Source organism: Tachypleus tridentatus, chromosome 9 (assembly GCF_004210375.1).
Source record: "Tachypleus tridentatus isolate NWPU-2018 chromosome 9, ASM421037v1, whole genome shotgun sequence".
Taxonomy (NCBI): domain Eukaryota; kingdom Metazoa; phylum Arthropoda; class Merostomata; order Xiphosura; family Limulidae; genus Tachypleus; species Tachypleus tridentatus.
Window position 1 is genome coordinate 80,511,134 of NC_134833.1, and position 25,111 is coordinate 80,536,244.

Here is a 25,111-nt window from a genome sequence, read left to right on the forward strand (position 1 = left end):
GGCTAGATTCCAAGCTATTCAGTCAGAGAAGGCCATAAGTTTATGGGGGTTATTGGTTACTTGCTGCATTCTCTCTTATCGTTAAGTTAAAAATTAGGGACGAACAGTCTTTGTGTAGCTTTGCACGGTACTTAAGCAACCCCCCCAAAAAAAAAAAAAAAAAAAACACCACCAATAACAACAAACAAACAAACATACAACTAACTAGCAGTAAAACAACAATGTTTACCAGTTACACTTTTGAAACAAACTTCACTCAATAATCAATAGGAATTTATATTTCATGTATATACTGATAAAAACACCTTTTCAAGAACTAGTAAAATAATGTTACACAAATTTATTGCCAAGAAGAGTAACTATTACTAAAGATGATTAATATATATTTATATGCACCAATGAACAGCAAATACAACATACGAAGCAATTAACAGCTATCAAAATGGCTAACGTATTTACAATTAAGCACAAAAGAGTCCGAGGTAAACAGCCATTTCCCTACCGTCCTGCATGTATATTTAAGCCTAAAGCTACAAAATCATATGTCTGCGCTAACTCCGCTATGGGTTTCTTACAGTCAAAACAATCAAACAAATCCACTGGAAAGTAGATCCATTCTTTTGCATGGTACAAATGTATATGTGGTTCTTAGCGTACAGAACAACTCTCACGAAATTCAAAACAAACAAACAAGATTTCTTTACATTTATTCTGACACTTTAATGTATTATTTTTTACACAACTTTGTGTTTACACTAACTCTTTTATGCAAGAACTGTTATGGATATCGAAAATTTAAAAATAAGTGTAAAACATTATATTTCATGTGAATATTTTTTCTTTCGTAAACTCTTATTTGTACTTTCAAGAAAGTGAAATACTGCATTATTTGGTCATGGTTTTTCTGAATTAAATCATCTTTCAGGCACTGATTTACTTCAAATAATCCTCGACGAATTTTCTCTTCTATCTATCTTTGTATGTATGTGTCTGAAATAAGTGCAGTGTAATGCCTCCTATTGAAATGGCACCACAAACAAAAATTCATGCTTTTGGTATTAAAGGTAAAGACAACTAGAAAAATTACTACGATATGTGCAACAAACATTTGTTTATTATAGAACACAATTTTTAAATAAAAGTACTCTATTCACAACAGTAACCCGAGTTTCCCTAAGAATATTCATGAGGGTTTGATAATATCTTTATTGATGTAATATGTGAATGTAGTACTAAAAAACTTGAGTTATTAAAAATATTTTATCAGTAAAGGATACAATTTTTAATGTATAAAAGCATTACAATTTGTTAACATAATCCGAACACTTTCTCAAAATTTTTTCTCAGTGAGGTTTGATTACTAATATTTGTTCTAATTAGCACGAACAGCCGCCTAGAAGGCGACATTTCTGCTAGTATATACTAATGGACCGAAATCTGTAAACTTTTTGTAATTATTTTATTTTTATTCATTTATTTTGTATTGTTTAATGTTCTTTAGGTAATCACTATTTTTACATTAAATTGTTAATAATACACATAATACGGTAGCAAAGTTACTAGTTAATACAGCTAATACAAACCAAGAAGTGAAGTTGCGTGATTCAGTTGAGATTTTCCTGCTACAAAGAAATGTACTGGATAAGGCAACTAGCTACAGTGTGATTGGCATTCTAATACATTTTACTTTAATTTCACTCGTGAATGTTTCTAATACAAAATGCATTCAAATATTGTTTGGATTTGCTGTAAAATATTTGTAGGCTAAAATCAGTGATGAAAATAAACTTAACAATCATAAAAGCAGTAACGGAATGTTTTAACGCTCTCGATATTGTTTTAGTATTTAACTTGACAAGTAAAGAAAAATATTTAAAAAAAAATATGTAAAGATGAAAAATCAGTCTTCAGAAATAATTCAAATAAGATGGTGAAGGTGAAATGTACATTTTTACATAATAGTAAATAGCACAACCACACAGTATTGACAAAAGTGGAATGAATTGAACTCGTTTGTGATTGGATAGTTGTATTTGTCTCTATATGTTAATTATAGCATGTACTATTATGTAGGGTGATACAAATTCCATCTCTATCATCTTGTTGCATTGTTTTTAAAAGATGGATACTAACAATCCCTACCTTGTTTTTGAAAGATGGATGCTAACCATCCCTACATTTAATTCCTGTTTCGAAAAATATTTTTCTTTGTTGCTTTTATTTTAATGCAATGTTTCAATACATATAGAAAGGTTGTATTAATAACAAAGTTCTAAACACTATGAGGTTCCAACAGTAATATTTATTATGTTATCTATTATTGGCTGATAATTCCTATATCACAACGTACTTAAAATTTTTAAAGGAACACCAATTACTTTATGTAAGATAGCTGACATCATGGGGTAATGATAACATCGTTTATACTAGAATCGTATTTTAATTACTACTAGTTAATAATACTTATAAAAGCGGATACACCGTTTGAAACTAAGTCACCTCGGTGAAATTGGTTAACACTATTGTTTTGGTTTATCATGTAATAAAAAAAGGCGTAGAAGAACAAAAAAATTAAAACTTATTAATATCATATTTACAGGTACTTCCAGAACTTTTGACTTTAGTCATTATATAGATATTGTTCTAAAAGTAAACACTAATGTTGTAAAGTTTTGATAACCTTAAATGTGTTTAAATAGAAGATTTTTAAAATATCGTTTCGATTAACAATTTTCGAACTATCCCTACTTGGTACGACATACTTATATGATCAGTATAACAGTAACAGGGTGTGTTTTATATGCGTGTTTACGAATAGTGTGAAGTCATATTGTTTATGCAATTTTCATATGCTGTATGGATATGACCATGGTGTGTGTGTGTGGATGTTTTATTCACATTTAAATGTTGTGTATCACGTAGAATATACACATAGAACGCAGTGGAGTACATATCATGGGCCCCACATCAGAATTTCAGTATAGGCTTACAGTATACATGAGAAATAATACATGGATGATTATATTCTAAAGGGGTGATACTTTTTAGTAAAAAAAATAGGTTAAGTGCGTTGTTTACAGAAATAAACAATTAAAAATCATTTTTCTTTATGAATTACACCAAATTAATGCTATTACAAGTGGCAAAATATCAATTTTATAAAAATGTGTTCGAGTTTAAAATGGTTAAAATAAATTTAGAATTATTGCATTGTCTGGAATTTTTAAATTTGATATGCTGGTGTGAACTCCGACACTCGAAAGTGCTTTAGCTAATGTCACGATTGTGCGGGCCCCTTTAATTTCGTCTCCCGCAGGGACAGCGGCAAGTCTTCGGATTTACAATGCTAAAATCAGGTGTTCGACTCCCCTCGGTAGACACGGCAGATAGTTTCATGTGGCTTTGCTATAAGGACGAACACACATACCCCTTAATTCCCGGGTCCCGTAGCTATGCGATAGCTGTATGTACGCCATTAGTTGAAGGCCAGCCAGAACACTTCTGACGTCAAAGAAAGCATCAATCACATGCTAGCACGTAGCATCTGACATTTATTACGATTCAGTGTGCAAAGTCATCCAGCAGATATATACTAAGACCAGGTGTAAGAGTAGGCGAGTAAGTTAAATATGCTTTTTGATATCACTAATTTTACTATAGCCTGATTATATCTGTAACAGCAGTTAGTATGTTGGGTAAAATGTATTCCGTGTTAAATTGGCCAACCTTTAGTACAAGAGACATCTGGAAGTTGTGCATTATGTTCGTGTATGGGCATCCATACGCAATCCTATTAAAAATAAATGCCCCTTTAATTTGAGTTGACGAACATGTTTTAAATACCTTCTGTAGAAAGACAGAAGACACTGAAGTTTATGATATAAACCATGAGTGTAACGCCACACCCTGTACTAGAGCGTTTTACGTTTTTAGTAGCTCTGCTGCCTTACGTCAACTTTGGACACCAAGTTTTAGCAACTGTTGGCCCTGAACTTTGAAAATTGATGTTTATCTCTCGAATCAGTTCAATATCGATTTTTTTTTTTTTTTCAAAACTAGGCCCGATTTATATCCTTTTAATTCTACATGTGCATCATTAGTTAGTTTATTTTTCGTTATTGTTTTTAAGTAAACCCGTCTTAGAGTATTTGGGCAATAGAAATTAATTTATTTAATAGTAGCCAAACTCATTATTTCTTTATTTGTATTCGTGAACTTATCTTCATCTTGAGAAAATGTTGTGAAACAATAATAAAAACTAGGTTGGTAACTCAGTGATGTCGAGAAACCCACTTGTTGAGAAATTTATATGCAAAAACGGCTCGTTTGGGTTGAGAAACAAGGTTTGTGAACCTGACGATGACCGAAGAAGGTCGAAACGTTGTTCGCTCTTCTATGTAAAATATTTTCTCAACCCAAACGAGCCGTTTTTGCATATAAATAGGTTGGTAACTCCAGTTAAAATAATCAAGGTCATATCATTACAATTTCATTAAATTTATTAAATTTCTCTTCATTAACACAAAGTCACAATCAATAAGTCAGAAATTTTCAAGCTTTTGCTTATCACAACCCTCATTTTGTCTTTTATTACTGTGAATGAAACTTGAATGTTTGGTAGAGCCTTACTATTAAAATGAAAACTAATATTTTATATCTTCAAGACCCCTTGTATTAATATTTGAGATCTCCTTGGGAATCACAGCAAAGAGTGTGAGAAATATTGTAATAAGCAATTGTAATGGGCTTACCAGAAGTTCTAAGTCGCATTTAGCAGTTCATCTATGTGGTCAAAAGTCTGTCCTCTTCTGTGACCTTTAAATTCTATATTAATATATTACATGACCAAAAATAATAAAAATTAAAGTACTCAGAAGATGGAAAAACAATTTTAGTTGCACTTTATAGTTCAACTGTGTCATCCAAACTACCACCTTCCTCTTTAATCTTAAATGATGATTTCTTGGTCTCATCATAAAATTGGAAACAGGTTTTTTTCAGAGAATATGGAAGGGGGTGTCACTGAAAGAACTGAAGGCTCAAGTGATATCAACCTATATTCCAGTCTATAGTAGCATATCATTCAACAAGAAAATGGATGATTTTAGTTTGTAAGGCTCAGCTGTAGGGAAGGCTGGTAGGATCTGAAATAGTCGGTGAGATAGCATACAGAGTGAGGGAACAGAAAAAGATATAATAGAGATCACCCTGATAAACTTGAGGAAAGAGGGTGGAAATATGAAAATGAAACAAGTATAAAAGTATGTGAAGAAAACAGATTCTACTTAAATTAAATTTGATATTATTACTGAGAAGTATAACCCTGAGGAAATTACTGGATGGAGAAGAACCTGTGCCTATGGCCAACGCCAAAGTTCTTGGGCATAAAATGTATAATAGTGAAAGTAATAGTATTGATACTATCTTTATGTTAATGTTTACGATAGAAATAATTATTAAAAATGATATGCTATAATTATTAATAAAATATAATAGTAGCTGCTAGTCAGTTGCCTTCTTGTAGTGGGTTATGTTGTTTGTGCACAAGGTATTTCATTCAGTGGTTATTAATTAAATTTATCAAAGGCTTCTTGTGATTAAATCAGAATTCATATTTTGAGAATGTTTGTTCACTTTCAAGGAATGAATGAACCACATACCCATGCTAGCAATCTTAGTATCAGCATAAACAGGCAGGTACATTTCCAGTTAAGGTCTTGCACTGACTATGTTTAGCATGAAAGAATTTCACTTATAATCATTTCCATTTTAGATTTATTTTTAAGCAGCTGATTTCATTACTGTTTCTTAGTGAGATCTCAGCTAGTGAACTTTTAATATAATTTCTCTCATTTAGAAATTGTGCACTAGATTACAAAAAATGCTTGTTTGATATTTTTAGGGAGATTTCTCTCATCAAACAGTTTGGACCTAGCACAAAAAAAGGAGGGGGGGTGAATTTGCACAATCCATTGGTTTAGTGGAATCTCTGGTTTTTTGTTATATTTCACTATAGACAGCCTGCTGGCCACATCAGGCTTTGCAAAACTTGGTTCATGTCTTGCACTATGATCAGGTTTTGCAAAAGTAAGCAAAACTGTATTTAGGAATGGAGTATTCCCCAGCAAACTCAAACTATTCTTTTGAATTTATAATAATCACCTGAATTGGCTCATTGTAGAAAATAATTGGAGACTGTTGCCTTAAAACTAACTTTTGCCTGGTGGTTTAATTTGTAATGTGATGAGAACTTTTAGCTTCCTTTTTCATGTACATATTAAGCATCACACTGTATGGTCAGTTTTTTCATACATCTTATTCCTTAAGGCAAAAGTAAAGGTAATGATTTTTTAAAATCCATATTGTTTGTAATTTGCCAACTGTTTGTATTTTTTGTTACTAGTATTTCATTATATCTGTAAGTATAATAGTACTATCTGTTGTGTGTCCATGTAACTACTACATAGTGTGGATGGATCCTCACCAAAATTGGTATGGATGTTCTTTAGGTCCATGTGAAGGTACAAAAGTTTTCAGTTTTGTGGATTTAGGGGTGTTTATGCAGATTTTACCACTACTTCATTCCCTGTATATGGATCTTCACTACATTTGGTATGAAAGTTCATTGGGTCTGTGTGTGGGGTGAATACATACAGATTTTCAGATTTGAATTTTGCAGCTTTTATAAGTTGTTGTTTGTTTGTTTTAACCACTAATTTGTCCTCTATTAATAGATCTTCCAAATTTGGCATGAGGATTTGTTGTATCCATGCAAAAATGAGTGAAAACTTATGGTTACACATTTTGTATTTTGCAGATTTTACAAACATTTATAAAAGAAGTAAATTTTCATGTCCTAAGATAACCTTTCACTAATCATGAATTTACATAACTTCCATTCAGGGTATGAGTATACCAGTTAGCTTGTTTAAAGATTTTATCATCTGCCAACATTCCTGGAGTAGAATTTGCATTTATGTATATTTGGATTTTTGTGTTCAAATATGCTTCTTGATAAAGCCACATGATCACGGAAGTAATATTCCTTCATAGTCTGATCCTACAATTTCCATAGAGGGTACGACCACTCCAGCCAATATATGATTTTTTAAATATTTTAACATGGTAAGATATCGTAGGCAAAAAAAGTAGCGAATATCTAGCATTCTCAGTTAATAGACAACTAACGAAACTTTTTCCCGCTTACAGTGATTATGTTGACATTCTTTTTGTTTCCACAGGACGTGTCTGATATAATACTTAGTTGTTAATATGGAGGAGGCCTTTAACATTTGTGAATGTATTAACATTTTATTGTTTTGGTATCTACAACTGCAAGTTCGTTGTTTTCGTTGTCAGTATTCACTCATTCGAACTTCTAAGGAATATAAATGCGGGTTTACACCAAGTTTATGTATTGATCTTGTATCTTTTGAAGCTTAACCTTAACCTTTGGGGGACGTTCATCATACGACGTAGTTTTAATGAGGAAAAATTAACATTACAAGATGTGTAAGGTTTTTAGATTAAGATAGATTACGTGTATTACGCTGTTTCGTTTCTGCACGTAAGTTATTCACTTGAGCGTAATTACGTAGCCTAATCATTTTACCGAGATTCTGCCCATTTAACCTTCTCATGGACTGTAATCAAGCCACCGCGTAAAACTACAATTACGTTTCCTTTGCACACTTGATGTGTTTCATTGAATGTGGGGTGCACACGCGCGCGTAAAATATACAGCGTTAATGTACGTAAATAAAACAGTGATGGCAGCTTACAGGAAGTGGAGTGGATATTTCTTTGAAGTCTTAAATGGACATAATAGTTATTTCCTGCTTAGTGTAAGTGGAGATATGTTTTCTGTGATGTACATGAGATTGCGGGTGTACATATGTGAACACAAAGCTCGTACGATGTAACTGGAAATGTTCTACAGTTGTTCAATAAATAAGACAAACTATTTGTCTAACAGTTTTAGTAATTGAAATCATATGAAATATGAAGTAATGCGATTTATAAACAATAAGTAGGTAAATACTTGCGAGTTAACCATAGTTGATTAGGTTTTCTCTCTCCGTTCCTCGAATACTAGTTACTGGTATAGCTTAGAGGTACTTTTATAATTTATTTGAAAGAAAAGCATGAGAAGACAGAAAGAACCTAAAATGTCCGTTGGATCGTCATTTTTAAGAAACCATTTTGTGCAAAATTTCGAATTCGGAGTTTAATTGCACACACAGGTCCACGACCAGGGATTCTGGGAACTGTTGAATACCAAGCTACTTGATAAAAATTAAAGAACTGTGGACAAAAGTAATAAAGGTTATTTTCGTTAATCGAGAAAACTGCTATTTTATTCGTGTGTAATTAAAAATAAATACGACTAAACATTACCAGTTATTACAATAAGATTGCCTTATAATTCAGGAAATTGTATTTGAAAGGTTCTTAAATATATCGTAGGTTTCGTCTGTCAGTACAACCCAAACATTTTAAATTTCGAAGAACAAACAACTGAGAATTTGATTGTTTTCGTTATAGTTGAAATATTCTGCAATAGTATATTTATCTAACTTATTTAAAGTTGCATATGTCAAACTTAGTTTTGTATATTTAATTATTTCTTCGCTATTATTGAAAGGATTAGAAAAGTTTCCCCTTCATTCCTTTATCGGTTCTACTGGAGTGTCTGGTGTATTTTCGTAAATATCTGAAATTATTGTTATTTGGGTTACATACCAGTATGTTTGGTTTGAATTTCGCACAAAGCTACTCCAGAGATATCTGCGCTAGCCGCCCCTAATTTAGTAGCGTAAGAGTAGATGGAAGCAGCTAGTCATCACCACCCACCACTAACTCTTGGGCTACTTTACCAACGAATACTGGGATTGACCGTACATTATAACGCCACCACGGCTGAAAGGGCGAGCATGTTTGGTGTGACGAGGATGCGAACCCGCGACCTTCAGATTACGAGTCGAGTGCCTTAACCACCTGGCCCTGGTCTTACTAATATGTTAAATAACATATTAAAGCTTGATTTTTAATTTAGGAAAACCTCATTCAGTTTCCCTGTTCCTCAGTGGAGAGTAGTCTAATTACAGAATTTGTAAACACTTTTTTTTCCAGGCTGTGCAATTCATTTCCTTAAATATTTACTAAAGCTAGACCTTATTTATGCAATTATCCTGTCAATTTTATGTTACGCAAGTGTTAGTTTACAAATAGATGTTTTAATTGATAAATTTCTTGCGTTATATTATATATCAAAATTAACAATATTTTCTGTCATATCTTATATTTAGAATCTATAATAAGTGATTTTACTGCAGATTCCATAGTAAGTCGTGCCGTGACTACCACGTGTTTCTAGCTTATGGTTACGGCAATAAGGTTAGGGCCTACGGAGGCAATAGATTTAACGAAAGTTACATCATGTGAATTAAACAGTTTCTTTAATATATATTGAATAGATTTAGGTTTCATTTACTTTTTTAAATTTAATTTTTAAAAGAAACCCCGTTTTTAACCATAAAAAAGTGAAGTTTAATACTTAGTCAAGGGTTGTTCTTCATAGACTGTGCAAGTTTAACTAATATGTGTACTAACTGCAAGCTAGCTGTAAGCGTTCTGTAGGAAAGACATTCTACAGTTTTATTAGTTCCAAAATCATGTGATCTTCACGATACTTTATTTGTATTTATTAATAACATCCTTATAAATAAGTGGTTGATCAAAAAATAAAAAAATTGTAAAGTTGTATGATTAGTTACGTATATACGTGGGTAGCTTCCAAAATATAAATATTTGCGTTGATAACAGTAATAATCCTTTATAATTTTTCTTAAGTTTAAAATGTCAAATATTGGTTTTGTTTCTATTTAGCAACATAAAACCTAAATTTATAACTAAAGTATTGGAATTTTTAAAAAACATGCATTTTACTTGTATCTTGTTTGTTTAGATCTGCTAGTTTTATGAACAATAAACACCTAAGAAATAATGATTGATTTGAAAAGTTTAGTGTATTTTCGCTACAGTACATAAGCATATTGGAAAATACAATGTTTTTAAAAGTCCACTTTTTCCAGATTTGTTCTTTGTTATTAATACTAGCCCAAGATTTTAGGAACTGTATTTCATCCTACTTGTACTGATTATCACATATTAACATTTGTTTAATTTGCTTGTGTTTATTGTAAAAAAAAAAAAATAATACAATTTAGATATCAAATGCTTTAAAGTTTGGAATTATTGTTGACCTCTTCAATTGTCAATAGGTACACAAACTGTAAAAAAATGTGTATATTGGAAGTATTTTTAGTTTATATAGTTTGTTAAATATTTCTGGTTCTCTGTTGGTAATAAGAGCACAGACTTACAAATCAAGTAATGTCTAGATCATGGTAGAGGTGAAAAATAGCAGCTGTGTTGCCATTGAAATCAATCTGTTGTATTTTTTGTCTCCAGTATTTTGATTAATCAGTATAACCTGTTATCTATGAACATCAATTAATATCAAGTAAAATAACAGATAAATTGAAGTTCTTGTAAAAGGGATTAATTTTACAAAATTCAACTGATTGAAATTACTGTTTTAATTTATTAGTGTTTTTAATTATTTTAACTATCCAAGTAGAGTGCTCATTATCTGGGCTGATTAAGACCTCATGTTCCAAATAATCAAAAACCAGATAATTGAATATTGTATAAAAATTGTATCTTAATAATATAGTTTATAGCATTTATCTAACTTTTTACTGGGTTTATCTTATTTTAACTCTCTGCAATATCCAGTTTCTCACTCAATGAAAACACTTCCTGTGTAGTAGACATTTTTACCTCAATAAATCAACTTTAAAAAAATAACATTTTTGGCTTTTAAGTAAATTCAAAGCACATCCATACTCAAAGCTGATATCACAACTGATGTTGAAAGATGTACCCTTTGCTACAAAATTATTCAAGCATATTAGGATACATTTAATTTGGTTTTTTTTTACAAAGAAAATATATACACTTGTGTACTTATTTTTATTTTCAAAATTTAATCTGGATGTTTGGCATTCTACTGTAATTGAAAGTGTCCTATTATGACTTCTCATTATTATTTGCAATTAAATCCTAAGTTTAGCATAAATCCACTAGTATAAAATAATCAAAATTACTATTAATATTTTTTTTATTATTCCAACTGTTTAAGTCTTCTATGAGAATAAGTGGTTAGTTAAATGTAATTGATCAATCAGGCCAAATATTAATCAATTAACAAGTTCCATTAATTGCCTAACATTAATTAATCCATCAGTTTGTTAGTCTGTAAATTTGGGTGTCAAGATAAACTTGTAGGAGTTCAAAGTTATTTTGATGATAATTTAAAATTTAAACAGTTTTAACAAGGAAAGTTTTGGTCACTAGTAAGTGATCTCATAGGATATATCATAGTCATAAGCATATACCACCATTTACCTACTTCACTTATATTTAATTTGGACACTTTACTGTTTTAAATTTGGTTATTTCAATTTAAAAACTGTTTTTCACAAAACAGAAATACAGTGGTACCTCGGTTCTCGAACAGTTCGGTTTTCGAACATAAACTCGGTTCCTGAACCAAGCTGTCATGGCCCGAACCCTTGAAATAACCCAACTGATGACCCAAATGACCCTTCAACCATTTTCAGCCCATGCTAACCTTGCCCAAAACATTTTACCCACACCTGTTGATCAGTCCACACCCCCACTGAAATCTGCTGTGAATGTTCTCATTTTTCTTTTTGTTGTTGTTTTACTAAATATTCTGATTAAATTAGCTCCCATGGGGTCAAAGAAGGATAATGAAAACAGCAAACCAAAAAGAAAAGTTGTTAGAGCCACAATAGAGGTGAAAAAAGATTTCATAGCATAGTATGAGAGTGGTGTTTGCATGTCTGACCTTGCTACACAGTTTGGTATGGTGAAGTCTACAGTTTGCACCATACTGAAAGATAAAGAGGTCATCAAAGGAGCTGATGTTGCAAAAGGAGTGACAGTGCTTACGAAACAAAGATCACAAAAAATGGAAGAGGTAGAAAAATGTTGTTGATTGGGGTAAAAAAAAACAGTTAGCTGGTGATATCATTTCTGAGACCATCATTTGTGAGAAAGCAAAGCAGTTGCATGCTGACCTCCTGAGAAATATCCCTGGAATGAGTGCTGATACAAGTGATGCCTTTAAGGCTAGTAGGGGGTGGTTTGAAAAATTTAGGAATGGAAGTGGCATATATAGTGTGGTGAGACATGGGGAGGGTGCCAGTTCTAACAAAGATGTTGCTGATAAATTTGTTAAGGAATTTAAGGACTATGTAAAAGCTGAGGGTTTTATTCCCCAACAAGTGTTCAACTGTGATGAGACAGGCCTCTTTTGGAAGAAAATGCCAAAGAGGACCTACATCACCAAGGAGGAGAAGTCATTGCTAGGACACAAGCCAATGAAGGACAGGCTAACTCTATTGTTATGTAGTAATGCAAGTGGGGACTTAAAACTTAAGCCTTTGCTTGTGTACCATTCTGAGAACCTGAAGGTTTTAAGAAACATAATGTCCTGAAAAGTAAACTGTCATATGGAGGGCTAATAGTAAAGCATGGGTAACCAGGCAATATTTTATGAAGTGGGTCTATGAAGTGTTTGCCCCAAGTGTAAAGAATTACCTCACGGAAAAACAGTTGTCACTCAAGGCCCTTCTTGTGATGGACAATGCACCTGCTCACCCACCAGGCTTGGAGGACGGGTTGGTGGTGAAGTATAGTTTCATTACGGAGAAGCTCTTGCTCTCTAACATGACTCCTCTCATTCAGCCCCTGGACCAGTGGGTCATGTCAAACTTTAAGAAACTCTACACCAAAGCACTGTTTCAAAGGTGCTTTGAAGTGACCTCTGACACAGAGTTAACCCTCAGTGAGTTCTGGAAAAAATCACTTTAATATCCTCCATTGCTTGAGGATCACAGACAAAGCCTGGATGGAAGTGTCTTTGAGGACCATGAACTCAGTCTGGAAGAAATTGTGGCCAGACTTACTAGCAGATAGAGACTTTGAAGGCTTTGAGGCTGAGCCTGTTGTCGAGGGTATTGTCTCACTAGGTAAGTGTATGGGCTTGAATGTGAGTGGTGATGATGTGGAGGAGTTGGTGGAAGATCACAACACTGAGCTCACCATGGAAGAACTCCAAGACATTCAGAAGGAGCAGCAACTGAGAAAGTGTCTTCAGATGAGGAGGAGGGAAAGGAGGATGTTCCAAGTTTGCTAATCAAGGAAATGTATGGAAAATGGGGAGAGTTACAAAGTTTTATGGAAAAATTTCACCCTGACAAAGCTGTAACAAACCACAGCATAAACCTTTTTAATGACAATGTCATGTCTTACTTCAGAAACATTTTAAAATGCAGGCAGAAACAAACCTCATTAGACAAGTTTTTAGTGAGAAATAGGTCCAGTGAGTCTCAAGCAGGTTGTAGTGGTGCAAAGAAAAAGAACCCCAGAAGGAGAGTTACCTGACATTTTTATGGAAGGTGACTCCCCTTCCAAACAATAATAAACCTCCTACTCTCCACGTTTCTCACCACCTTTCACCTACGCCAACAGCTCTCCTCAGCACCGGTAAAGTGCAATTAAATTTTCAATTATTGTTTTTTTATTGTGTTTATAATTTTTGTGGTTGACTTTATGCGTGTAAGTATTATTATACAGGTATAAATAAGCAATATTTTTACTTAAAATGCTTCATAATATGTAATTTTTGGAGGTCTGTAAAGGATGAATTTAATTTACAGTATTTTTTATGGGAAAAATTGATCCGGTTTTTGAGTGAATCGGTTTTCAAACAGCCTTCTAGAACGGATTAAGTTCGAGAACCGAGGTACCACTGTATTAGCAATTTTTCAATTTCCATATACTGTTCATGTAGTAAGAATTTGTGTATGTATTATTAAACATGAAATATGTTAAAAAGAAACTAAAGTGTGATTTTTATTTTGTAGTATTAGCTGTACTTCTATTATAGTAATCCTACAAGTGCTTTTGATTGTTTCTTGAATGAATTTTGTTTCCTTTCATTTCAGAAAATTTATTAATTTAATGTTTTTCTATTTGATAAATAGAGAGCAACACCATCTAAATGTGACTGGGTGAAATATCTCTCAGTTTTCTGAAAATGTTTGCAAATCTGGCTGTGTTATCAATTCCAGCCAATAATGAGTAAGTTGTTATGTATGAATCTTAAATAGTTTCTTTGATTTCTATCACATTTATAGTAAAGAACGTTTTACAGTAATGCAATTAAATAATTGTGTTGATGCTCTTTGGATGATGTATTTTTATGTACATTGAAATGTAGTTATGCTCAGATAAATCTGTTATAATTAACTAATTAATTCCAACTTCCTAATACAGCTAATTTAATATAAAGTCATAAAACAAAAATTTGCACTGATTGGAAGGCATCGTTTCATAAGTTGGGTGACCCATATATTAATGATATTTTTTGACACTAACATTTCATGAGATTCAGCCAGCTCAGGAGGTTTAAATGAGCCATAAATCTGTAGCCTAAGTTAACAGGCAAAATAATGTTAAAATATTTATTAACCCTTGTTCTGCATTGTGTCAAAGGAGCTACAACATGATAGCTATGGCAAATGCAAACTTTCTTTTCTTATATTCGTGTAAAGATGTAGCTGCCATGGAAATGCATATTGTGCATCCCATGTGAATTCCCAGGTTTTCTAATTGTTGTATATTATGTAGATCACATGGTCCAAAAATTCATGACTTGTGCATCTTCAATAGGATAATCCTGGCACTTTTCTGGCAGTCCCTGCTTGACTTCTGCAACTGTAGGTATATAAAATTATAAGTATGATCAATTATGCTTTCACTTGTACAAGAGCAGAAATATCAAAACAATAATGTTGGAAAAGCATTGAAATTTATTCTAAATAGGTTTCAATACTGGTTGCCTAAAAAATGTGCACTGCGTGTACATAATATAATGATATAAATAGTGCTGTGCCTAGACCACTGCTGTGTCTGTCATATCCCAGCTGGCATAATTAGCTTTACTATTGAGTATAAGGCCTTGTCAGCAACAAGTATCTTAGATGTAGTGTGTTTGACATATTACATATTCTTCTTTGCTTTAACTTGTAAGTTCATAAAAGATTTTAAGATGAGTAAATTACTTATTTGAGAGCAGGTAGCCAAAAAATGTTATTCCAGCAGTTTTTCAATACTCCAAAAAGATGAATGAATCTGATTTCCTGAAACAAAGAATTTTTTTCCACAAAATCGTAGAATTTAAGTAGGCATAAAACTATGTAGCAATGTTTACAATAAAATAAACAAAATGTTAGTTTCTGCACTTGAAATAAACACTACTGCTGCACTGAAGAGTTTAGCATTTTAATTAATAATGTTGGTGAAACTAACATAAAAGAAAGAATAGAACTTTCTTACTCAAAATGAGTTTAACTTCATATCAAAGCATCCGAAAACAAGAGACTGCTTTTATTATGTTTAACATAGCTGTATGACCCAAAAAGAAGAATGTGCAAGAGAAAATCCTTGAGGTTGAATAACATGTAACTAAACATATTTTGTTATTTTTAAATGTTAATCGTTACTTAGAAATTACTCGTACATTTTGAGTGTTTCATTGTGTGCTACTCAGCTGGAATACTCTGGTTTGTTAGATGTACAGGTATTTGCAAACATTAAAGATATTTTATAACCGTTATAGTGTTCTGAATCAGGTTATGCAGTATTTCTATGTTAAAGTTAAATATCTGCTGTACAATTCTGATTAGCTTTGAGTGTAGCTATCACATTTAGCAACCAGTTTTGATTTCATTCCTTGAAACTACACACTAAATCCTTTTCTCTTACACCTTAGGTGTTTTTTTAATTAGATATGTCTTTTTGTCACCAATAAACCACAGCAACTTAGAAAATGACACTCAGTAGTAACCCAGATTAGCTGTAGAATAGTAACACTGTTATTTGGAACAGATCTTTACTCTATAGAACCATCCAGGTGCTTTAAAATATATGGTGGTAGTTTTTTCTCTAAAATAGTCTTAATACCTTTCTTTATACTAATGCCTTGAAGTGTAAATTAACAGTTTCCTGTCATTGCCCATATGCAGTTTGTACAATTATATCAAGCATTGTTGTTTATGTTAATTGCTTAAACTAATATCACATGATATTTAAATGCTCTTTTGTTAGGACAATTTCATAAAAGTTAGTAAACTTGTGTTGAAACGTTGACAACCAACAATGAATAATAACAGTCCACCTGCATGATTCTTAAGAAAACTTGAGTTACAAACTGCCATTCTAGTTTGCTTGACCTAACCAATATTTACATATCTACACAACCTTTTACCCTATAGTTTTGCTGCTCTGAATAAGTCATCTGTAATCCAAATGAAAAAGAACTAAAAACAGTACACTTTTACTCATAGGTGAAACTGTGGTAAAAATGTTCATCAAATCTGAGCAGTTTTTGTTGAATCACTTTGCACCTGTGGCTTATATTTATGCCAAATAACATTCCTAATTTTAGGTTATAAAGGTCTATCAGTGTACCAAACTTGGAAAAAATCCATAAACATTTTTTGTATCAAGTACTTCTGGTGCAAAGGAAAGAACTCAATAAAAATTGGAGATTTTTTAATTGGTATTTCTGACTGGCTTGCTTTGAAGTTTGGTATTTGATGTAAGAGTCCATTCACAAAAATTATGTGATATTTTGAATTACCACAGTCCAAGATACAAAATGATTACTCCTGTTGTTTTGTTTTGGCTGCCTGATATACTACTGTGTGCCTTGGTAAAAGTGGTTTAATTATACTCCAATTAGATTCTAGCTTTAATTGGTTTAAAGAGGCCAATTTGAACTTGATTACCTTCCTTTTAGGAAGAACAAGGTATGTGGCAATTAACAGCTAAATTCTGCCATAGAGGATGTTCAGTAATAAAATATTATCACAGGTGAAAACATTATTATAACCTTGATACCTTTTTTGTTTTTTCTTCAGTTGCTACTTTTTATATTTGTTTATCTTTGTTATGTTATATATTTCATCTTTGTTATTTTTCACGTACTATTGTTTTGTTTCCTGCATATATTATTTTAGTCATTTCCTGTGTTTATCATCTTTTTTTTTTTTTACGTGTGTTATCATGATCATTTTCTGTGTAATGTTAACTTTTGTTTAGTTTGTAACCTATTTTGGTTACATTTTCTACATGTGTTTAATTACTTCATCATTAGGTCTAGATTTATTAGAAGATGCATACTAGAAACTTTTTTCAAGCAAGTATTTCAATCATTATTTTTAGGTACTCGTAACCTCAACCAGCTGGAACAGTTGCAAAAAGCAGCTGAAGAAAGAGCGGCAATTATTGCCAAATATGACTATGGTCGACAAAAGGGTGCTCAGATTGATTCTTGGGAAGACCCAGCATTTGAAGTATACCATGTCACTGATCGTTATGGATTTTTGCAGTAAGCTGAAAATGTTTATTTTATACATGCAGACATATAAATATGTTCAGGAAAAAATAGGGCTAAGAAATTAATCTGAAATCCCAAACTCTTAAATTTTTTTAATGCTTAAAAACATTACATTTTTATAATTTTTGTTAAATTCCTTCTGTTTCTGATTTATTTTTTAGTGGATATATATATATAGGAATAGGAACTAAAAAACAGTAAAAGTTATAATTAATTGTGTTCATTATATTTAAGATCCTTCACAATTTTTTATAAATTATTTTTCCTGTATATATAACAACTTTTAAATAAAGCAATGATTTTTGTCACCTTCAAGGTTAACCTCTGTGTTTTGGTAATTCATGTTTCTTTGAAGAATTTTGAAACCTTTTTTAATGGGATTTTTTCCCTACATGTGTGAAGATATGTAGCTGACAATTCTTTGCAGTTGTTATTAAACTTAAAACTATCATTAAAATGCAGCTCAGGTGATACTGGCTCATTATACAGTTAGTATCATTAGGCTTATTACATGGTTAGATCCTTGGAGATAAATAACTTTAACACTATTTATTTTACTAGAAAAATTTTGAGTAAACAATTTTTTTTTTCAAGCCAAAAACAAACTGCTGAAGAATGTCTTCCAGAAGTTTACTTTCTAATAAAAAACACAAAAATGCTATGGTGATAAAGTAGAGAAATTAAAGATTTTATAGGCACTTTAAGGTGTTCAGTATGTTTTTCTGGTCACTTTTTATAATTTGTAGTATTTAGTCTTGAAATATTTACTTGCCTTTTTATACTGTATACAAGTCTTGGTTGTTTTTAAATATTTTATTGTTCATCTTATAAATTATTAAACTAAAACTAGACTTTGAGAATAAGGAGTGTGTTAAGTATATGCATTTTTAAAATAGGTTTTACTGAAAAATCACATCCAGCTCCTGCAAATAAGTGATACTTGTGAAAGTTTACTATTTTTCAAGAAGGTGAATAGAGTTGTTGAATTAATTAAAAATAAGCAATGACTTTTTTGTAGCAATAATCACCTTCCAGAACGACTCACAGCACATGAAACAAAGGTATAGTGTTATAATTTTATTTCTTAGATAAATATTGCCAGCATGTTACTTGTTTAAATTTTGCTTTATGAATGTGTTTTTATTTAACTCTCTTAATACAAGCTCAATAAATTTGACAACCTGTGTGACCTCTTTGTACCTGTTTAAAGTATTTATAGATTTGATACTACTTATGTTTCAGATAATGTGATATTTTCACAATATCTGTCTTTCAGTAAACATTGCAAATATTTTTAATAAACTAATAGATTTGTCTATGAATGTATTGAGTGTTTTAACACTTTTTTGAATAGTTTCTATGCCAAGTGATTTTCTTATTAAAATTAAAAATACCTTTATTAATCTCATCTTTCATTTATGTAATTTTTAAAACATCCTAAATACATTTCAAATGTTTGTTTTCAATAAAACTTTACATTTTATCTTATTTTCTCTACCTAATTCTTTGTGAGATTGAATTTGACTGACCTCATAACCACTAAAAGTCAGAATAAATTTAAATTACTCTCCTTTTTCTTTCTTTAATGACTTCAGGTTGTAACACAAAACTACTTTCATTTATTCTAAGTAATTCTTAACAGTATGCATGTATTCATAGTTTTATTGTTTTATTACCTTATGAACTACATCAGACTTCTATTGGTGCCATTGTAATTTGGAAATCACTTGGGGAACATGTAGCTCACCTTAAGCTATTGAATTATATGACCCACGAGCTTCTTCACATGCTTACCTTAAGAAGAAACTTTTTTTTTTTATCTAACCTTCACTAAACTAAAGAGATCCCCATTATTATATTTTAGTTACTTTTATAGTAGTAAATAAAGATTAAAGTGTAAACTGAGAAATAAACTAATTGCATGTTTTGTTGATTTTTCCTACTGACTTTTAATGATGCTTAACCCTACTTTTTGTGCTTATGATAGTAATTTGCCAAAGAACATAGCATAACAACATGCAAAAAGCAAACAATTTCCTCTGTCACAAATTTTCTGGTTTTCTAACTATGCAAACAGAACCATTACAAATTAATCCAGCTAATCGTTATCTTTCCCATGAGAACAGAGCTTTAATTAAAAGAGAAGTTAACAGTTCTCTGTTCAGAACATAGTATAACATGGTAGTTGATAGATGAAAACCTTGGCTTTCTGTTTGTTGTAAAACATAAATGTAAAAACTAAAACATAATTACAACCTTAACTTTCATCATGCAAGTTAGGGTCAAAGCACAAGTCATCATGTTTTTGTAGGCTTGCATTCAAAATGTTGTTAAACTACCATTTTATTTATCTATGTCCATAAATTTTGAATCACGTTGTAGTTTGTAATTCAGATTTCAGTATTATATATTTCATTTTTTAGTTCAAAAATATTAAAAAAAACAATTGCTAAGTGTCTATTATTTTTCTTTGGGTCACACAGTACATCATCTACTGCATATGCTTTGATTATAATGTGGGCAACATAAAATATAAGCTCTACAGTTTTTAATGACTTAGAAACTAAAATTACCAATATTTATAAGGTGGAATATAAAATAAGAACCTCCTACCTTTCTTATTTGCTGACATATCAATTATGTAGCAAACCCGCTACAGTGGCTTTGCTCACTTCTTTCAGTTACATGTTTATAACTGATTGAAAGCACATGTTTAAAACTACCTAATTCTGTCAGCCCTCCAAAAGTATTTATGCAGGTAAAGCTGTCATTGCCATTGTGGAGTTGACAATCATTCTAGAATGAGAAAAGGGTAATTTAGGTTCTTAATGATGGTTTCAAGATAAGTCAACTCAGCCAACTTCATATAGATTGAAGTAGAGAAAATAATGGTTAAAATATAAAGTTTTTCCAAAACGAAATTGGTAGTTCAGGAGATTATGCAAATTAATGTTGACAATTTTCTGAAAAGTAAAGTATTTTTAGTCTTAAAATCATAGTTACTTAATATTAAAAAAAAAACAGCTGATATTTTGGTGTGCCTTGAAATGTTTACTGATATCCTTAGATATTTTGTAAAGATATGTTATCAGAAGTTATAGTGTGACTACTCTTGTAGTTACTTTGGTTGTGTACTGGGTGCAGTGCACTTAGCCCCATATTCAGTGAGTTAATAAGTATGTAATCACTGTCATTATTCTCCCAAAATTAAGAGTTTTAGTTGTGGTCAATAATTCTTGATTAAGTTTTATGAATTAACAGATGTCTTAAATGATTGTTGACACATTTAAAAACCAGATAATAGCTAAAGATAGTTCACCAGACTTCCATCTTCTATTGTGATATATTTGGTTTAATAGAAGCATGTTTTTTGCACCTCTTAATTGTTTTAGCATGTTATTAATCAGCTGTATTAAATTATGCTGTCATATTTTACATTAATTAGTACTGATCTGCGAGACGTGAGATGTTTATATATATGTTTCAAATGCTTTGTACTTTGTCTAAGTAAATTTAAAACAAATGTTCAACATTGTAGTAAAGTACAACTTAGTTTTCAGAGAGTAAGCTGAAACTCTTCAAATAAGTTTTCTGATTTAAGTATGCCAGAAGAGAATACATCCTGTGTAAGAGCAGTTTATATTTGTGTTGTATTAACAGGTCAGAGAAATGGAGAATGAAAGGTTAAACAAATGGATTAAGATGCTCAAGTCATGGGAAAAATACTCAAATCGTGACAAAGTGAGTTCTGTTTTAGTATTAATAAAAACATTGTTCTTTTCAACACAGCAAAAAAAATATATATTACTTTTTAACAAAAAATCTGTCAATTTATATGGATATTCATGTAGAACACTTGTAGATAGTCATATAACATTTTAAAAGATTTAACCACAAGATGTTAATAGGCCTATTACATGTTAAGATAATGAAAGTGTGAGCTAAAAGTGTTTTTAGTGAAGTTCATTATTATTAATTTGAAGTGATAATTAACACACCCGCAACCAGTCCATAAGCAGATTATTTACCATGTCTTAATTATGAAATATTTCATGTCACACAAAAATTTTGGATTATTGTATATAATTATATTTTATTGATAAATAGCCAGTATTTAGTTTGAAAGAACAAACATGAAACTTGTAAAATGATTTATTTCTGCACTTATTTTTAAGTTACTTATTTTTTAAGTTTGTTTTGTATTTTAAACATCACAGGAAAATCTGATTGATTTTGATATTTGTTTGAATCTTATATTAGTTTTAGACTGTTTGTTTTTCATTAATATTGTGATCTTTTTGTAGTGTTTCTTGACTTTCTTAGTAAGTAACTTAAAATTATACTTCAGGTTAATAATTATGTGGCTCATTTCCCAAAACAAAATATATGTTTCTCTATCCAAGAGCTAAATTTTCAACTCTCTTTGTTGTCTAACTCAGCTTTGCTATTCAGGCTCTGGTTTTCTTTATGAATATGCAATCTAAGTAGGTTAATAATGCATAAAATATAAAAGAGGTTATACTAGGTATTTGTAAAGCTAATTTGAATCAACAGGTTCAGTATGGCCAAGTAGTTAAGGCACTCAACTCACAATCTGAAAGTCATGGGTTTGAATCCCCATCCCACCAAAATGCTAACCCTTTCAACTTTGGAAGCATTATAATATTGCAGTCAATCCTGCTATTCATTAGCAAAAAGTTTGCAGTGGGTGGTGATGACCTTTCCTGTAGTCTTGCACTGCTAAATTAGGAACAGCTTGTGCAGACAGTCCTCATGTAGTTTTGCACAAAATTTAAAACAAACAAGTGAACCAATTGAATCAGCAGTTTTTATTATTATTATTATTACTATTGATTTATAGTCCTGTATATTTTCAGGTTCTCAAAATGTACTCTGTGTACACTGACCATCAGTGTCACCTATATTGTTTTGTATGATTAATTTGATAATTTAAGAAATTGGTTATTTTATATTTCAAGTGAACTGGTTAATATAACTAGTAAAATATACTTGTCATTGAAATATATTTTTGAATGTGATGATTTATCATGACAATTATTCTTTTAAATTGTGTGAAGCAGAAAGGTGGGCTTGGAATGTAAGTAAATATATTGACAATCACATGTAAATATATCATTGTTTGAACACAAATGTTTTTTAAATGTGTATTTCAATGGTTTGGTATGTAAACTGCACTTTCCTGTGTTAGTCATTGTGATTGATCCTGTGACAAGAATATTTAGAAGGTAGCTTTATAGGAGTATTACTTTATTAAAAAAATTCAGTGGTGAAAATAGTTTATGTAAAAATAGGATTTGTAAAGTTATTTTCCCATACTTATTTATATTAGTAAAATATCATTGGTCAGAAAGTAACTAATGTAGTCCACTTTTTCAAAGCTCAAACGAAGGGTTTACAAAGGGATTCCGAATGCAGTAAGAGGTGAAGTGTGGGCTAGACTTTTAGACATCCACCGTGTAAAACAGGAGCAGGAAGGGAAGTACCAGGTAAACAAAAACTAATTTGTGTCAACTTATTTGTCTAATAGTATCAGTTTCTTATTTTAAGACTTTTGTTGAAGAATAAAATTATAAGGATAAAACTGTAAAGGGAAGAAATTTAGTGTTTTGACCTTTCATTAATAAAAAATTGACAAGGCAAAGAAGTCTATAGCTCTGAACAGACATTTCATTCATACAACACAATAATCATTAGACATTTTGAAAGGTTTTATTAATTTTGATAAGTTTGTGAATAATAACTAAGTAAAATTCATGATGTAACCTAATTATACACTGCTGCTGTACAGAATACCTCTAACACTTAGCCTACAAGCTTTGTTACTTACATGATCAACCAATGGGTTATACAGAATCAGTTACTGAAAACTCAATCTCTCCTTCATTCTCATACTGTCTAAAATATTGTTTGACACAAAGTGATCAAATGGAATGGTGCAATAAAACATATGCTCAAGCATGAGAACTTGATGTGTGTATATTTATATATATTATTTTATCTTGTACATAAAGCCTCCAATCTGTGCTATCTCCCTCTTTTTGTGGAGACTAATGGTTAGGGCACTTGTCTCACAACTTGAAGGTCATGGGTTTGAATCCCTCTCACTAAACATGTTTGTCTTTTCAGCTGTGGGAGCTTTATAATGAGATGATCAATTCCCCTATTCATTGGTAAAAGAGTAGTTAATTAATTGGTGATGATTAATTGCCTTCCATCTAGTCTCTCACTGCTAAAGTAGAGATGGCAAAAACAGAGAATGTTTGTGTAACTTTGCACAAAATTCAAAACAAAGCAAAGTATAAATAATTACCTTCTTTAGGTTTCAAATTACTAAAGTGAGTTTTTTAATGCAGAAATTGATCTAACAAAGCAATCACTTAAAACACACAAGTATTAGTTCATTACGTTACTATAATACACAAACAATGCAAAATTTTTAACCTTTTGCTGTAAATCATGACCTTTTACAATTTTATTTTCAAACTTTTATTAAATAACTACTTATGTCAATAAAAATTGACATCAAAATGCAGAGTACATTTCAAATGTTAATATTATGTGTTTTAATTTCTTAATTTAACCCTTTCACAACAGATCACAGGTCAAAGGCTATGTCATCTCGTTTGTTGATTTGCATTTAGAATTTTATTGAACTACTATTTTATGAATTTATCTCAATAAGTTTGGAATTAAATTGTAGATTATAATTCAAACTTTAATATTTGATGAATTAATTTCTTAAAAGTAAATATTAAAAGAGCACATCTAAATATAGATTTTAGTGAATCACATGGTATGTTGAATATGTCAGTGTTTAAAATTAGATGTTTATGGTGTCAAAATGCTAAATCTGTAGTTTCATACAAATTAGGAACCCAAAATACTAGTATTATCAAGCTATAATATAAAATGAGAACCTCGCATTTTATTATTTTGTTGATATATGATTTACATACTGAATTGAACACTGAACCCCTTCCACCTTTTCCCATTTTTGAAAATAGTTCCTTACATACACTTACTTGACATGTGAATAATCAATTAACAGCTTAAAATGTCTCCAAGAGTGGTTTTTTAGCCATTTTAATCTGTGAAGTGGCTAGCACATTCTTTCAAACCAAGATTTCATACGGTTAATTTTGTCTATATTTGCTCAGAGTTTCATATTTCTTTAAAACCTAAATGCATCTTAGTTACCAAGTTTAATAAATTAGAGTGGAATTCTGTGGTATGAATGTAGTTATTTATAATTTGTTGGATATTTAACTATGTGAGTGTGTATACACACAGTTAAACAGTTTTGTTTGATATCTTCCATATGCTAAATTTTAAAAGGTTTAAAACAAAGGTCGTAATGAGAAAAGTTAAGTCTTTGCTTTACTTCTAGATTTATTGTTCTATATTTTAAGAAAAATGAGTTTAATAATAATTTATTTATAGTAAATAGTAGTAACCTATATACATTTATAATGTGTAATAATTGAAATGTGACTGTATATTATGAAGTATGAGACCACTAAAACCCAGCCA

The 25,111-nt window shown here is 31.1% G+C and overlaps 1 protein-coding gene and 1 long non-coding RNA gene across 18 annotated transcripts in view; one reads left to right on the forward strand and one right to left on the reverse strand.

Moving 5' to 3' along the window:
• LOC143225590 (USP6 N-terminal-like protein) overlaps positions 1-25,111 on the forward strand; it is an 84,944-nt gene that overhangs the window by 34,326 nt on the left and 25,507 nt on the right. For 10 of the 16 annotated variants that reach the window (XM_076455292.1, XM_076455300.1, XM_076455295.1 and 7 more), the window contains 5 exons: positions 14,142-14,238; positions 17,386-17,551; positions 18,579-18,621; positions 21,221-21,301; positions 22,960-23,067. In XM_076455292.1, coding sequence (XP_076311407.1) covers positions 14,235-14,238; positions 17,386-17,551; positions 18,579-18,621; positions 21,221-21,301; positions 22,960-23,067 — 402 coding nt within the window. In that variant the 5' untranslated portion in view covers positions 14,142-14,234. Of the gene's footprint in view, positions 1-3,478; positions 3,619-14,141; positions 14,239-17,385; positions 17,552-18,456; positions 18,622-21,220; positions 21,302-22,959; positions 23,068-25,111 lie in introns of those variants that run through there. The other 6 variants (XM_076455307.1, XM_076455305.1, XM_076455306.1 and 3 more) reach the window with 3 other exon arrangements.
• The window catches only part of LOC143225592 (uncharacterized), a 49,493-nt gene continuing 38,972 nt past the window's right edge, over positions 14,591-25,111 (reverse strand). The window contains exons 3-4 of one of the 2 annotated variants that reach the window (XR_013013947.1): positions 20,174-20,356; positions 14,591-14,874 (exon numbers count right to left, since the gene is read on the reverse strand). This is a non-coding gene — a long non-coding RNA (uncharacterized LOC143225592). The remainder of the gene's footprint in view (positions 14,875-20,173; positions 20,357-25,111) is intronic. The other variant, XR_013013946.1, reaches the window with a different exon arrangement.